This window comes from Plecotus auritus (genome assembly GCF_963455305.1).
Source record: "Plecotus auritus genome assembly, chromosome: 9".
NCBI lineage: Eukaryota > Metazoa > Chordata > Mammalia > Chiroptera > Vespertilionidae > Plecotus > Plecotus auritus.
In genome coordinates this window covers 74,701,501-74,719,099 of record NC_137783.1, presented here as the reverse complement: position 1 = coordinate 74,719,099, position 17,599 = coordinate 74,701,501, and the positions used below count along the sequence as shown (strand labels likewise).

Genomic DNA, 17,599 nt, shown 5'->3' with positions numbered 1-17,599 from the left:
AAGGGAGAGATCAGTATTTATTTGGCAGGATGGGTATAGAACAGTAGGCTGTATTTACCTTATAATGAATATATTTTAAATACTTTTTTTTAAAAAATATATTTTATTGATATTTTACAGAGAGGAAGGGAGAGGGATAGAGAGCTAGAAACATCGATGAGAGAGAAACATCGATCAGCTGCCTCCTGCACACCCCCTACTGGGGATGTGCCCGCAACCAAGGTACGTGCCCTTGACCGGAATCGAACCCGGGACCCTTCAGTCCGCAGGCTGACGCTCTATCCACTGAGCCAAACCGGTTTCGGCTATAATGAATATATTTTAAATGTCCATTAGACATAAATATGTATAAAACAGAGCTCATTCCAGAAGCTCAATATTTATATTTCTTGTGCATTGTGGGTGCATAGCACTCTGATGGGTCCTGAAGAGAACAGTGTATTATTTATTTATTTATTTATTTATTTATTTATTTATTTTTAAAAATATATTTTATTGATTTTTTACGGAGAGGAAACGAGAGGGATAGAGAGTTAGAAACATCAATCAGCTGCCTCCTGCACACCCCCTACTGGGGATGTGCCCGCAACCAAGGTACATGCCCTTGACCAGAACCGAACCTGGGACCCTTCAGCCCGCAGGCCGATGCTCTACCCACTGAGCCAAACCAGTTAGGGAGAGAACAGTGTATTTTTAGAAGAAATCCTCTCCTGTACCACCTTTCTTCCTCAGTACAACTGCTAGAGACATGTTATTCTCAGTTCTGCTCGATGTGTGTGAATCTGACCTGTCTATATTCTAAGTATTTAACTCCCCACTTTCTGTTTCTCTGTTAAATAGTTTACCTATTGCTTTTGACTTGCTGGTCATGAAACACAGGTGGAAGAGTTTTCTCCATTGGTCGCTGGTGGCTCTCATACTCTTTCTGGTGAGTTTTCTCTTTTCCTTGTTTTGTTCTAAAATTGTAGTGACAGCAACTTCTTTTTTAAAATTTTAATTTAATTTAATCTATTGGGTAACATCTGTTTATAACATTACTAGAGGCCCATTGCAGGAAGATTCCTGCAATAGGGCTTCCTGTGGCAGTCTGCTTTCCTCCCTTCTCCCCCGCCCCGCCTGCTTTCCTCCCTTCTCCCCTGTCCCACCTGCTTCCCTCCCTTCTCCCCCGCCCTGCCTGCTTCCCTCCCTTCTCCCCCACCCTTCTCCACAGCCCCGCTTGCTTGCTTGCTTCTTTGCAACTTCGCTCCCTTCTGCGCTTGGCTTCCTTCTTCTACGCTATCTTCAGTCTTCGCTCTGCTCCTGGATATGCAAATTAACCGCCATCTTGGTTGGGTTAATTTGCATACTTGCTCCTGATTGGCTGGTGTGTGTGGCTTGTTGGTGTAGTGGGGTGATGGTTAATTTGCATATTACTCTTTTATTAGATAGGATATAAGTTTCAGGTATATAATTTTGTAATACATCATCTGTATATTCCACTGTGTGGAAGCACCTTCTGATGTGGGAAAGAGAACATTAGGAGTTGATTCTGTTTTTGATTTTGAAGTTTGTCCTATTAGCATGTGAGAATGTTGCCAGAGCAAAACTCTGCAATTGCTATGTATTTTCTGCTCTGTTTCAGGTGCCTGTGGTGGTCATCGACAGCTACTATTATGGGAAGTTGGTGATTGCACCACTCAACATTGTTTTGTATAATGTCTTTACTCCACATGGACCTGATCTTTATGGTAAGGCCTTATGAGATTGGGCAAGAATTAGGAGATAGCTTAATTTGTCTGGGCTTTGAAATTTTAATTCAACTGCCTCATTTGACCAAATATGGCATTTCTTTGCTGGTAATATTATTTTCTTATTTTAAACATAAATGTTGCCCTGACTGGTTTGGCTCAGTGGACAGAGCGTCAGCCTGCGGACTGAAGGGGCCCAGGTTCGATTCTGGTCAAGGGCATGTACCTTGGTTGCGGGCACATCCCCAGTGGGGAGTGTGCAGAAGGCAGCTGATCGATGTTTCTCTCTCATCGATGTTTCTGACTCTCTATCCCTCTCTCTTCCTCTCTGTAAAAAAAATCAATAAAATACATTTTAAAAATAAATAAATAAACAAACAAACAAACAAATAAATATATAAATGTTGCTCGGCCGGTGTGCTCAGTGGCTTGGCATCGACCTATGAACCAGGAGATCACAGTTCGATTCCAGTCACGGCACATGCCAGGATTGTGGTTCAATCCCCAATAGGGGGCGTGCAGGAGGCAGTCGATTGATGATTCTCTCTCATCATTTATGTTTCTATTTCTCTCCCTTCCTCTCTCTGAAATCAATGAAAACATATTTAAAAAACAAATGTATTTGAATATAGCTCAGTGATGATATGTTGCTACTAAATGTTTTTCCTTGATTAATAAGTTACATTTAGCTTTCTGTTGGTCCTGCTGTCTGTTATTCTCAGTTGCAAAGTAGCGAGGACTCTGCTGAGTATGCCATAACTCTTGATACTACTCTTTTTTTATTAAAAGTTACTTTTTTCTCTTCTCATTAGAAAATTAATATGATAACAAAAATAAAAACATTCATAATCCCCTAATCTCCATATAGCAATTGTTAACACCTTGGAGTTGTACATGTACACATTTGGTACTACTAATTATTTTTTTTAATTCACATTACTTCAGTATCAGGCATTAGGGGGAAAAGTTTAAAAAATTTGTAGACAAAGCATAGCAAGTGTGTGTGTGTGTCGAGGAGGGGAGGGTCAGCATGAGAAGGTAAGTAGTGTTGACCTAAGAAAGGTCCAAACCGGTTCTCCTTCGGGGGAGGTGGGCCGGTAGGCAGCAGCCATGGCGCCCAGCCGAAACGGCATGATCCTAAAGCCCCACTTCCACAAGGACTGGCAGCAGCGCGTTGCCATGTGGTTTAACCAGCCGGCATGGAAGATCCGCAGACGCAAGTTCCGGCAAGCCAAAGCACGCTGCATCGCCCCTCGCCCTGCCCTGTGTCCGGACCCATAGTGAGATGCCCCACCATGAGGTACCACACCAAAGTGCGAGCTGAGCTGGCAGGGGCTTCAGCTTGGAAGAGTTACGGGTGGCTGGCATCCACAAAAAGGTGGCCCGGACCACTGGGATCTCAGTGGATCCGAGGCGGTGGAACAAGTCCACCGAGTCCCTGCAGGCCAACATGCAGCGGCTGAAGGAGTACTGCTCCAAGCACATACTCTTCTCCAGGAAGCCTTCCGCCCCCAAGAAGGGAGACAGTTCTGCTGAAGAACTCAAATTGGCCACACAGCTGACCGGACCAGTCATGCCATACGGAATGTCTACAAGAAAGAGAAAGCCAGGGTCATCACAGAGGAGAAGAACTTCAAGGCTTTTGCCAGTCTTCGAATGGCCCGTGCCAATGCCCGGCTCTTTGGCATCAGGGCAAAAAGAGCCAAAGAAGCTGCAGAACAGGATGTTGAAAAGAAAAAATAAAGTGCTGTTGGCAACTTGTGATTAAAAAAAAAAAAAAAAGGCCCAAACCTGTAGAGAATTTTTATAAGAATTTGAGCCAAACTGACAACACATGCCCGAAGCAAGATCTCAAATGCTCCAAAACATAACAGTTTCTTTTATGCATTTGAAATTAAGGAAGGAAGGTAAGGAAGATTACTTGAGAATAAGAGAAAGCAAGGCAGGGATCTGATTACAGGTTGAGATTATGTGCTTTCATGAAGGTGACCACGCTTTTTTTAGGGGTCTGAAAAGAGTTATTTCAAAGGTATATTAACCTAGATGCACAGAAACTAAAGTCAGGACTTGCTTAAGGCAACGATAACCCTTTCACTAAATAATATATGTCTGGGGTGTGACTACTCACCATGACCTGCCCAGCTAGGCATTTATGATCAGATCACTCAGTGAGCTTCCTTTCCATAGAACTCATTTTATTATCCACTATAGTTTGGCCAGTGTAGGGTTAAGAAAAAGGAATGCGTTTAGTCCAGGGATGCATTCCCCAGTTTACTGTCATCTCCACCCCTCCCTGATGCCTTTCTTTCAGTCAGTCATTTCTTCTTTTTTTCCCCCTAGCCAGTCATTTGTCCCCCGAGGGCTTTTGAGTTAGTGAGCGCTATAGGGGGATGAGCTAGAGAGATCTTTCTGATCAGGTCATGCAAGTCAGTCAGTAATTTATGAGACAGTTTTTCATTAAAAGAAGTGTAGTTTCTTCTGCCTTAATCTTTTGAAGTTCTTAGAGCATTCTGTATATGAATGGGCTCTGCTATAAATGAAGCAGGTTAATATATTATCAATTTAAGCCATGCCCACCATTTTTCTGTGCCACTCTGCCAATAGAACCAGCAGATTGAGTGAGGAGATTTAAAGTAAGCATATGAGCCAAAGCCGGTTTGGCTCAGTGGATAGAGCGTCAGCCTGCGGACTGGGGGGTCCCGGGTTCGATTCTGGTCAAGGGCATGTAACTTGGTTGCGGGCACATCCCCAGTAGGGGGTGTGCAGGAGGCAACTGATCAATGTTTCTCTCTCATCGATGTTTCTGACTATCTATCCCTCTTCCTTCCTCTCTGTAAAAAATCAATAAAATATATTAAAAAAAAAAAAATAAAGTAAGCATATGAATGAAATTGAATTAGGCCTCCTGGGATTTGGGGGAATATTGTTATTTTAGATGGCAACTAATAGGTTAAAATAAGCTGTTTTGTTCGGTGAATGGAATTCACAAATTGCATGGTTAAAGAATAATTGCTAAGTGAAGGAATTTCAAAAGGCTCTTTTATGGCTCCAAGATCCCCAAGGATGTGAGAAACAGCCCCAATTTTAAGCTTTGCCTGCAGTTGTCTCCCCTTAGCTAGGGAGAGTTTGCATATTTTTAGTTGCCGCTTGCTTCAGTTCACTTGTAAAATTTTATTTCCTTCTACAAGACCAGGGAGACTTCTCTCAGACCCAGATGGCACATTAGAAATTGATTTACATGGAACCTACTAGAAGCATGATATCTGCTATGTATGGGTGAATAAACTATTAATTTGAGTTTACTTTATAAAAATTGGATTCTTGCCCTAGCTGGTTTGGCTCAGTGGATAGAGCATTGGCCCATGGACTGACTGTAGGGTCCTGGGTTCGATTTCAGTCAAGGGCATATGCCCAGTTGCAGGCTTGATCCCAAGTAGGGCGTGAACAGGAGGCAGCCAATCAATGGTTCTCTCTCATCATTGATATTTCTATCTCTCCTTCTTCCTTCCTGTCTAAAATCAATAAAAATATATTTAAAAAAAAATTGGATTCTCCACCCAGCTCCTGCCCACCCCAGGCCTTCACTGAACTATTGTCTCTGTCCATGGGTTATGCATATAAATTCCTTAGTAAATTTCTACCCACCCTCCACCCTCTCCTTCCCTCTGAGATTTGTGAGTCTGTTACATGCTTCCATGTCTCTCAACCTATTTTGTACATCAGTTTATTTTGTTCATTAGGTTCCACATGTAAGTGAGATCACTTGATATTTGTCTTTCCCTGACTGGCTTATTTCCCTTAGCATAATTATCTCCGGGTCCATACATGCTGTCTCAAAGAGTAAGAGAGCCTTCTTTTTTCATAGCTGCATAGTATTCCATTGTGTAAATGTACCTTTTTTATCCACTCATCTACTGATGGGTACTTGGGCTGTTTCCAGGTGTTAGCTATTGTAAATAATGCTGCTGTGAGCATAATGGTGCATAGATTCTTTCTGATTGGTGTTTTGGGATTCTTAGGATATATTTCCAGAACTGGGATTGCTGGGTCAAACTGAAGTTCCATTTTTAATTTTTTGAGCAATCTCCGTACTGTTTCCACAGTGACTGCAACAGTCTGCATTCCCACCAGCAGTGTACTGGGTAGGGTTCCCATTACCCTACATCCTTGTCAGCATTTGTTGTTTGTTGATTTATTGATGGTAGCCATTCTGGCAGGTGTGAGGTGATACCTCATTGTAGTTTTTTTCTTTTTTAATATATTTTTATTGATTTCATAAAGGAAGGCGGGGGGAAAGAGAGAGAGAGAGAGAGAGAGAGAGAGAGAGAGAGAGAGAGAAATATCATTGATGAGAGAGAATCATTGACGGCTGCCTCCTGCACGCCCCCAACTGGGGATTGAGCCCACAACCCGGGCACGTGCCCCTGACCGGAATTGAACCCAGGACCCTTCAGTCCGCAGGCCGACGCTCTATCCACTGAGCCAAACCAGCTAAGGCTCATTGTAGTTTTAATTGGCATCTCTCTGATGATTAGTGAAATTGAGTATTTTTTCATATGTCTATTGGCCATTTGTATGTCCTCTTTGGAGAAGTGTCTGTTCAGGCCCTTTGCCAATTTTTAAATTGCATTGTTTATCTTCCTTTTGTTGAGTTGTATGAGTACTTTATATATTTTGGAAATTAACTCCTTATCAGATGTATTATTGAAGAATATGTTCTTCCATACAGTGGGTTCTCTTTTCATTTTGCAGATGGTTTCTTTAGCTGTGAAGAAGCCTTTCATTTTGATGTAGTCCCATTTGTTTATTCTTTTCTTTTTTTTCTCTTGCCCTAGGAGATATATCAGTGAAAATTCTGCTACGTGAGATGTCTGAGATTTTACTGCCTATGTTTTTTTCTAGGATTTTTATGGCTTTGCAATTTACACTTAAGTCTTTTATCCATTTGAGTTTATTCTTGTGTATGGTGTAAGTTGGTGATCTGGTTGCATTTTTTTGCATGCTTCTGTCCATTTTTTCCAACTCCCTTTATTGAAGAGACTGTCTACTCCATTGTATGCTCTTGCCTCCTTTGTCAAATAATAATTGACCATAATGGCGTGGGTCGATTTCTGGGGTCTTTGTTCTGTTCCATTGATCTATATGCCTACTCTTGTGCCAGTACTAGGCTGTTTTGATTACAGTGGCTTTATAGTATAGTTTGATATGTAGTACTGTGATCGTTCCAATTTTGTTCTTCTTTCTCAAGATTTCTGTGGCAATTCAGGGTTTCTGGTTCCATATGAATTTTTGGAATATTTGTTCCAGATCTGTGAAATATGCTCCTGGTATTTTAATAGGGTTTGCGTTGAATCTATAGATACTCTGAGTAATATGGACATTAGAATGTCAACTGATTTCTCAATAGAAACACTTCAGGCCAAAGGGAGTGGCATGAAGTACTAGAAGTTATAAAAAGCAAGGGCTTAAATCCAAGACTACTGTACCCAGGGAGGCTATCATTTAAAATTGAAAGTGAAATAAAAAGCTTTCCAGACCAAAAAAAAAAAAAAAAAAAGGTTAAAGGAGTACATTACAACTAAACCAGCAATGCAAGAAATGTTAAAGGGGCTGCTTTGAGAAGAAGAAGAAAAGGAGAGAGAGAGACGATCTAGGCATAAAGAAAATAGAAATGGCAATAAATAAATACCTATCAATAATAACCTTAAATGTAAATGGATTAAATGCTCTAGTCAAAAGACATAGGGTGACTGAATGGATAAGAAAATATGACCCATATATATGCTGTCTACAAGAGACCCACCTCACAACAAAAGGTACACACAGATTGAGAGTAAAGGGATGGAAAAACATATTCCAGGCAAATAGAAAGGGAAGAAAGCTGGGGTAGCAATACTCACAGCAGATAAAATAGATGTCAAAACAAAGGCCATAACAAGAGACAAAGAAGGCCACTTCATAACACTAAATGGAATCTTTTAACAAGAAACTACAACCCTTGTGAACATATTGCACCTAATATAGGAGCACCCAAGCTCACAAAAAAATTTCTTTTTTTTTTTTTTTTCTGATTAAGAAATAAAAGAAAGAAAGAGACCAGATAGAAAGATAGAAACAAAGCTGGGAGCCAGGTGGGACGCCATCCTCTCTGATGGTGAGGCAGCGACCACAAAAAAATTTCTTGATGGACTTTAAGGAAGAGATTAACAGCAATAGTCATAATAGGGGACTTTAACACCCCAGTGACATCACTGGATAGATCTTTCAGACAAAATATTAACAAGGAAACAAAGGCCTTAAATGGCACACTAGATCAGATGGATCTAACTGATGTTCACAGAACATTTCACCCCAAAGCAACAGAATATACATTCTTCTCAAGTGCACATGGAACATTATCAAAGATAGACCATATGTTAGGGCACAAAACAAGTTTATACAAATTCAATAAGATTGATATAATACCAAGCATCTTCTTGGATAACAATGGCATGAAGTTAGAAATCAACTACAATAAAAAAAACTTCAAAAACACTCAAACACACGGAGGCTAAATAGCATATTATTAAACAATGAATGGGTTACCAATGAGATCAAGCAAGAAATTAAAAACTTCCTGGAAACAAATGAAAATGAACACACAAGCACCCAAAACCTATGGGACACCGCAAAAGCAGTCCTGAGAGGGAAGTTCATAGCACTACAGGCCTACCTCAAGAAACAAGAAAAAGGACTAATAAAATATCTAACCCTACAACTAAATGAATTAGAACAGCAAGAAAAGCCCAGCAGAAGTAGAGGGAAGGGAATAATAAAGATTAGAGCAGAAATAAATGACACAGATACTAAAAAAAAGTACAAAAGATCAATAAATCCAAGAGCTGGTTCTTTAAAAAGATAAACAAAATCAATGAACCCCTAGCCAGACACATCAAGAAACAGAGAGGATCCAAATAAATAAAATCAGATATGAAAGAGGCAAGATAACAATGGACACCACAGAAACACAAAGGATTGTAAGCACATACGATGAACAATTTTATGCCAGCACACTGGACACCCTGGGTGAAATGGACAAATTCCTAGAAACAATCTTCCAAAACTCAACCAGGAAGAATCAGAAAACCTGAGTAAGCTGATAACAGCTGATGAAATGGAAGCAGTAATTAAACACACACACGCACACACACACACACACACACACACAATTTCTAGCAAACAAAAGTCCTAGACTGGATGGATTTACTGGAGAATTTTACCAAACATTCAAAGAATTAACACCTATCCTCAAACTATTGCAGTAAACTCCAGAGAAGGAACACTTCAAAGCTTTTTATGAAGCCAGTGTTATTCTAATTCTAAAACCAGATAAAGACACTACAGATAAAGGAAACTACAGGCCAATATCCCTGATGAACACAGATGCTAAAATCCTCAAAAAAATATTAGCAAAACGGATCCAGTAATATATTAAAAAGATCATGTACCATGGCCAAGTGGGATTTATTCTGGAGATGCAAGTCTGGTACAATATTTGCAAATCAAACGTGAATATCACACAAACAAATTGAAAGATAAAAACCACGTGATGATCATATCAATAGATGCAGAAAAAGCATTCGACAAATCCCAGCATCCTTTTTTTTTTTTAAATATATTTTATTGATTTTTTACAGAGAGGAAGGGAGAGGGATAGAGAGCTAGAAACAGCGATGAGAGAGAAACATCGATCAGCTGCCTCCTGCATACCTCCCAATGGGGATGTGCCCGCAACCAAGGTACATGCCCTTGACCGGAATCGAACCCGGGACCCTTCAGTCCGCAAGCCGACGCTCTATCCACTGAGCCAAACCGGTTTCGGCCCAGCATCCTTTTTTGATAAAAACTCAGTAAAGTGGGAATAGAGTGATCATACCTCAACATAATAAAGGCCATATATGACAAACCTACAGCCAACATAATACTCAATGGGCAAAAACTAAAAGTGTTTCTCTTAAGAACAGGAACAAGACAAGTATGTCCACTTTCACCACTCTTATTTACCATAGTACTGGAAGTCCTTGTCACAGCACAGACAAGAAGAAGAGATAAAAGGCATCCAAATTGGAAAGGAGGTAGTAAAACTCATTATTCTCAGATGATGTGATATTTTCCATAGGAAACCCTAAAGACTCCACCAGGAAACTACTAGACTTAATAAATGAATTTGGCAATGTAGCTGGATACAAAATCAACATCCAGAAATTGATGAAGGAGAAACTAAAAAAGCAATCCCATTTACCATTGCATCAAAGTAATTATGATACCTAGGAATAAACTTAACCAAGGAGGTAAAAAACCTATACTTGGAAAACTATAGAACATTGAAAAAAGAAATAGAGGAAGATACAAACAAATGGAAGCATGTACCATGTTCATGAATTGGAAGAATTAACATAATTAAAATGTCTATACTACCCAAAGCAATCTATAGATTTAACACAATCCCCATTAAAATACCAAAGGCATACTTCACAGAGCTAGAACAAACACTCCAAAAATTTATATGGAACCATAAAAGACCTGAGTAGCTGCAGCAATATTGAGAATGAAGAACGAAGTAGGAGGCATCACAATGCTGGATATCAAACTATACTACAAAACCATTGTAACCAAAACAAGCTGGTACTTGCACAAGAATAGGCACATAGACCAATGGATCAGAATAGAGACCCCAGAAATTGACCCACATCATTATGGTCAATGAATATTTGGCAAAGGAGGCAAGAACATACAATGGTTTCTAGACGGTCTCTTCAATACATGGTGTTGGGAAAACTGGACATACACATGCAAAAAGATGAAACTAGACCACCACCTTACACCATACACAAGAATAAATTCAAGATGGATAAAAGACTTAATGTAAGACATAAAACAATAAAAATCATAGAAGATAACATAGGCAATCAAATCTCAGACATCACATGTAGCAATATGTTTATGGATACATCACCTAAGGCAGTGGTTGGCAAACTGCGGCTCGCGAGCCGCAGTTTGCCGCTCTGTCGACTAATGAGTTTGCCAACCACTGACCTAAGGCAAAGGAAACTAAGGAGAAAATAAATGGGACTACATAAAAATAAAAAGCTTCTGCAAGCAAAATAAACCACCATCAAAATAAAAAGGGAACCCACTGTATGGGATGACACATTTACCAATGATACATCTGACAAGGGGTTAATATCCAAAATATATAAAGTACTCATGCAATGCAACAAAAGGAAGACAATCCAATAAAAAATGGGCAGAAGACCTGAATAGGCATATCTCCAAAGAGGACATACAAATGGCCAAGAGACATATGAAAAAATCCTCAAAGTCTCTAATCATCAGAGAAATGCAAATTAAAACCACAATGAAATACCACCTCACACCTGTAAGAATGGCTATCATGAAAAAAATCAACAAATATCAAATGCTGGCGAGGATGTGAAGAAAAGGGAATACTAGTTCACTGCTGAACAATTGGAGGTATGCAGACTTGTAGCAGCCACTGTGGAAAACAGTATGGAGTTTCCTCAAAAAATTAAAAATGGACCTTTCATTTGACCTAGCAATACTACTTTTGGGAATATATCCTAAGAAAAACCCAAAACTTCAATCAGAAAGAATATACTAGGTGTACCAGTTAATAATGCAGATTTTTTTCAATAGATGGAGTTACACATATGTTGACATACTGTATATGCAATTTGATACGTATGCTATTTTGCTGTATTGACAACAAGCTTCAAAACTTCATATGTCAAATTTGCTGAAGGTGTTAACATCATAGATATTTTTACACTTAAAAATGTCGAATTTCGTGCCCAAAAAAGAGAGCATTTGCTTGGGAAGTTTTAATTCATTATTTTGAAGAAAAAGTTATTGTATACTTTGGGAAGCTTATGGTGAGCTTGCTTCATCTCAAGATACCTGTAAATGCTGGTTTAAACGCTTTAAAAGTGATGATTTCTATGTGAAATACAGAACATCCAGGTCAACTGAAAAAGTTTGAAGACCAACAATTACAAGCATTATTGGATGAAGATTGCCCATGTCCATGGGCTATGCATCTATCTATATGAAAACCTAATATGCAAATCGACCGAACTGCGGAACAACCAGCAGAACGACCAGTCAGTATGACTTGCATTGACCACCAGGGGGCAGATGCTCAATGCAGGAGCTGCCCCCAGCCCGCAGGCCCTCACTGGCAGTGGCGGCGGGTGGCGCCAGGCCAGCCAAGGTGGGTGCAAGCAGGGACCCCCAATCGCCCCACCGGTTGCCCCACAGATTGACCTTGATCACCAGCCAGGCCTAAGGACCCTACCCATGCACAAATTTCATGCATCGGGCCTCTAGTATAAGTATACAAGTTCTTTGCTTTATCTCTTCTCATCCCCCAACCCCACATCAAGGTATGTCAATCTGTTCCAGGCCTCCATGATTCGGGTCTTACTTTGTTGGTCAATTCATTATGCTCATTAGATTCCACAAATAAGCAAGATCATGTTATATTTGTCTTTTTAAGACTGACTTACTTCATTTAGCATAATATTTAACAGGTCCATCCATGCTATCACAAAGAGTAAGAGATCCCTCTTTTCTTTTTATTTTAACAGCTGCATAAATGTCCCACAGCTTTTTTTTATCCATTAATCTACAGATGGGCATTTATGTTGTTTTCAAATCTTAGCTATTGTAAATAACGCTGCTGTAAACATGGGGGTGCATACTAGGTGTACCAGTTAATAATGGTGGATTATGTAATCTAAGAAAACACTGTAATTTCAAGAGAAACATCAAAAGTGCTTTATTCAAAATAATGTCCATCGCTAGCTACACATTTCCTCCATCTTTCAGGTAATTTGTGGATACCGTCTCAATAGAACTTTTCTTGTTTTGAGGCAAGCCATTCAAAGACGCAATTTTCCACTTCTTCGTATGTTTTGAAATGCTGCTCAGAAAGTGCTTGTGCCATCAATCGGAACAAGTGGTAATCTGAAGGAGCAAGGTCTGGTGAATATAGCGGGTGGGTTAATACTTCCCAGGCAAAATCTTTTAATGTGTCTTAAACTGGTTTTGAAGTGTGTGATTGTGCGTCATCATGAAGCAAAATTACTTTGCCGTGTCTTCAGGCACATTCTGGTCAGTTCACAATCAAAGCGTGTTCAAATTGATTATTTGTTGTCGGTAGCAATCAGTATTAACAGTTTCACCTGGTTTTAGAAGCTCATAATACACCACACGTTCCTGATTCCACCAAATGCAGAGCATTCTTTTCGAAGCGATTTGTCCTTGCAGTTGATGTTGATGGTTGACCTATTCAACCTGTGATTTTGTGCTTTTGGGATTCTCAAAATAAATCCACTTTTCATCGAGAGTCACAATTCGATGCAAAAAAGACTTTCTTTTGTGCGGTTGAAGCAACATTTTACTGATGACTTTTCTGTTTTCCATTTGTCTTTCGTTCAGTTGATGTGGCACCCATTTTCCTTCCTTTAAAATCTTTCCCATTGCTTGTAAATGATCAGAAATTGTTTGCTGAACAACGTTTAATCTTTCTGCAAGTTCTTTTTTAGTTTGACATGCATCTTCAATTTGTTTATGTGATGTATCACATTTATTGATTTGTGAATTTTATACCAGCCTTGCATCCCCAGAATAAATCCGACTTGGTCATGGTATATGACCTTTTTAATACTGAATCTGATTTGCTAATATTTTGTTGAGGATTTTGGCATTTATGTTCATCAGGGATATTGGCCTGTACTTTTCTTTCTTTATGGTGTCTTTACCAGGTTTTAGAATTAAGACAATGCTGGCCTCTTTAGAAGAGCTTGGAAGTCTTCTCTCCTCTTGAATTTTTTGGAATAGTTTGAGAAGGATAGGTGTTAGTTCTTTGAACATTTGGTAAAACTTGCCTGTAAATCCATTAAGTTCAGGAGTTTTGTTTGCTGGGAGTTTTTTTTATTACTGCTTTAGTTTCATTAGTTGTTATCAGCCTATTTAGGTTTTCTGATTCCCTCTGACTGAGTTTTGGAAGATACCGTGTTCCCCCGAAAATAAGACAGTGTCTTATATTAATTTTTGCTCCCAAAGACGTGCTAGGTCTTATTTTCAGGGGATGTCTTATTTTTCCATGAAGAAGAATATGGTACACATTTATTGTTAAATGAAAATAAAGGAAATTTATTACCTGTATACGGTACGGTAGTACAGTAGTTGTCAACACAAACCAGACAAACTGTGAATCCTACAGTATCAAGAATTTACTCATTTATTCAATGACAATCATGGCATCATCTTCTGGAACATCATCATAACAATCCAATTCCTGAATTTCCTGGTGAATTTCTTGTGACTCCATTTCTTTCAGAATCAGTGGACCAAATCTCTCATGTTTAGCAATAGCACTGTCTTTAAATGAGTATTTCTTGTCAAGGTAGCCTGCTCGCAGTGCATTTGCAATGCAACTGTCAGTGATTTTCTCCCATGAATTCTTCACCCAAGTCACAACTTCTTGCAGTTTAGGTTTCACAAAGTTTCCACGCTGATTTCTCTCCATTCTATTTTCAATGTAGTCATTAATTTCCATGCGCAAATTGTCTTTGAATGGCTTGTTTATTGCAATATCAAGAGTCTGGAGATAGGCCGTCATTCCTGCGGGCATCATTATCTGATCTATTTTTCTTTCGTGAAGAAATGTCTTCATGTCTTTAGCGCGGTGAGTGCTGGCTGCATCCCAGACTAGCAGACCTCTTTGGCTCCCTCGCATAACAAGGGGCAGCATTAAATCGACCCACTTCCTTATAACTGCTTGTGTGGCCCAGGCTTTTTCAGTTTCAAGAATAAAAACGCCCAAAACACGTTCAATCTTTTCCTTCTTGCCCTTAGAAATAATTAAAGGTGGGATTTTGGTGCCATCCAGACGAACTGCCAAAATACAGGAAACACGTGCACTTTCGTAAGCAGTGGAGGGAATGTACGCTAAGGAGGCACCCCGCTGTTCAATTGTTGTTTGAGATGATTGGCCCATAAACACTGCAGTTTCATCCATAGCAATCATGTTGGAAAGATTGTATTTAGAGAAGTCAGCATCATCAATAAAGGACTTGAATGCAAGTGCTCACTTAATAACTTGAGTATCTTCCAACCTAAACAATGTTGTAGATCTTCTTAAAGATAGTTCACTTCGCTGAAGGAAATTATCCAGCCAGTGTTGTGATGCTTTGAAGTCTTCGGGGGCTATGTCAAACTGTGGTGCCATTGCAAGGGCAAATTCTTGAATCTGAGCCCTATTCACAACCAAAGCCTTTGCTCTCCTGTCAACAACCCATTCACAGATCAGGTCTTCCAGCTCGGAAAATAATGGTTGCCGACCTGATCCACACTTGCGCTTTTTAGCATTTCCCTTGTCCACTTGTTCAATGAGGTTACCATACTCTGTTCGCCATTTTCGGACCAATCGGATACTCAACATCTCCTCTTTGCAGAAAGCAGTAAGATTTTGGCCCCAAGAGTCTTCCACGATTCCTTTCTTGTACTCCACGGAGTAGCTTTTTCTTTTTGCGCTCATTTGTAGGGGTAAAAAAAAAAGGAATTGGGGTATCAAGGTGGGGGGAGGGGGATCACTCAAAATGACACGGGGGATCAGAGGGGGGAATCAAAATGGCACAGGAGAATCAGAGGGGGGATTACCATTTTAGTAACCCCTTTTGATCCTCCTGTGTCATTTTGATTGTCCCCTCTGATCCTCCTGTGTCATTTTGATTGTCTCCTCTGATCCTCCTGTGTCATTTTGATTGCCCCCTCTGATCCTCCTGTGTCATTTTAAGTGATCCCCCTCCCCCCACCCCTGTGCCACTGAACACCTTCACCAGACATCCCCCCTACCCCTTTATCAGACATTTACCCCCTGGGGCCTGCCTGGGGACTGTCACTGGGCTTGCTGGGGCCTGGATCTGGGCTGGAGCAGGGTCTACCACTGACTGATAACCTTCAGTCATCATGAAGGCGGCCGCGAGCATCAGGTAGTGTCACCAGAGACAGACCAGCACTCACCACCTTTGCTGCGTCCCGTCCGCTCTAATCCTCCTGTTCTTCTGCACACATCTGCGAAAGTCTCCTCCTCTCTCCCGCCCCGCGCTCACCGCTCACTCCGACCTCCGCTCCGCCTCCACACAGCAGTGACGTCAGGATCCGCGTAACGTCACTGGTTGCTAGACGCCAGTCGGGGTGGCCCTAGCGACCAGTTTACGGTAAATTAATTTTCATTTTGAGACAGAGCCTGGGGGCCTTATTTTTGGGGGATGCCTTATATTTCACTCAGAAGGGAACCTGTAAGTATGTCTTATTTTCGGAGGATGTTTTATTTTCGGGGAAACACGGTAGTATGTTTCCAGGAATTTGTCCATTTTTCCCAGGTTGTCCAGTTTGTTAGCATAGAGATATTCATAGTATTTTCTTACAAAATCCTTTGTATTTCTGTGGTGTCAGTTGCTTCTTTGCCTCTTTCATATCTGTTTTTTTTTTTAATTTGGTCTGCTCTCTGTTTCTTGATGGATCTGGCTAAAGGTTCATCAACCTTGTTTATCTTTTCTTAAAACTAGCTCTTGGTTTCATCAATCTTTTATATTGTTTTTAAATCTGTATGTCGTTTATTTCTGCTTTGATCTTATTATTTCCTTCCTTTTACTTCCTCTGGGCTTTTCTCGTTTTTTTTCCCCCAATTATTTTAGTTATAGCATTAGGTCATTTACTTGAGCTTTTTCTTGTTTCTTGAGGTAGGCCTGTAATAGTTTGAACTTCCCTCTCAGGACTGCTTTTGCTGTGTCTCCTTGATTTTGTGTTGTGTGTTTATTTTTATTTGTTTCCAGGAAGTTTTTTTATTTCTTCCTTGATCTCTTTGGTAACTCATTCATTGTTTAATAATATAATAGTTAGCCTCTATGTGTTTCCATGTTTTTGAGGTTTTTTTTTATTGTAATTGATTTTTAGCTTCATGTTGTTATGATCTGAGAAGATACTTGATATGATTTCGGTCTTCTTGAACTTGTAGAAGCTTGTTTTGTGTCCTAATATATGGTCTGTTTTTGAGAGTGACACATGTGTACTTGAGAGGAATGTATATTCTGCAGCGTTGGAATGAAATATTCTGTATATATCAATTAAATCCATCTCATCTAGTGTGTCACTTAAGGTTGCTGTTTCCTTGTTGATTTTTTGTCTGGGAGATCTATCTGTATGTCAGTGGAGTGTTAATGTTCTCTACTATGATTGTATTGCTATCTATCTCTCCCTTAAAGTCCTCTAGGAGTTTTTGAAAATATTTAGGTACTCCTATATTGGGTGCATATATGTTTTCCAGGGTTATATCTTCTTGTTGTATCAATCCTTTTAGTATTATGTTAGTGATGTTCTTTATCTCTTGTTATGGCCTTTGTTTTGAAGTTTATTTAGTCAGATATGAGTATTGCTACCCCAACTTTTTTTTCGTTTCCATTTTCTAGGACATTTTTTCCCCATCCCTTCACTTTTAACCTGTGGGAGTCTTTTGTTCTGAGGTGAGTTTCTTGTGGACATCATAAATATGGGTCATGTTTTCTTATCCCTCCAGCTCCCCTGTCTTTTGATTGGAGCATTTAATCCTTTTACATTTAAGGTTATTAATGATAAGTGCTTATTTACTGCCATTTTTATTCTTTTTTTAAATTTCTTTATTGATTAAGGTGTTACATATGTCCCTCTTCCCCCATTACCCTCCCATCCTCCCCACTCATGCCCTCACCCCCCTGTTGTCTGTGTCCATTGGTTAGGCCCATATGCATGCATACAAGTCCTTTGGT

General features: G+C 39.9%; 1 protein-coding gene and 1 pseudogene across 6 annotated transcripts in view; both read left to right on the top strand.

The window, feature by feature from the left end:
* ALG9 (ALG9 alpha-1,2-mannosyltransferase) overlaps window positions 1-17,599 on the top strand; it is a 122,598-nt gene that overhangs the window by 21,847 nt on the left and 83,152 nt on the right. For all 5 annotated transcript variants that reach the window (XM_080642432.1, XM_080642436.1, XM_080642433.1 and 2 more), the window contains 2 exons: window positions 841-928; window positions 1,622-1,727. In XM_080642432.1, the coding sequence (XP_080498558.1) occupies window positions 841-928; window positions 1,622-1,727 (194 nt within the window). The remainder of the gene's footprint in view (window positions 1-840; window positions 929-1,621; window positions 1,728-17,599) is intronic.
* LOC308257688 (large ribosomal subunit protein eL13-like) lies at window positions 2,838-3,484 on the top strand (annotated as a pseudogene). Its single transcript has one exon. The product of its transcript is annotated as a large ribosomal subunit protein eL13-like (transcript).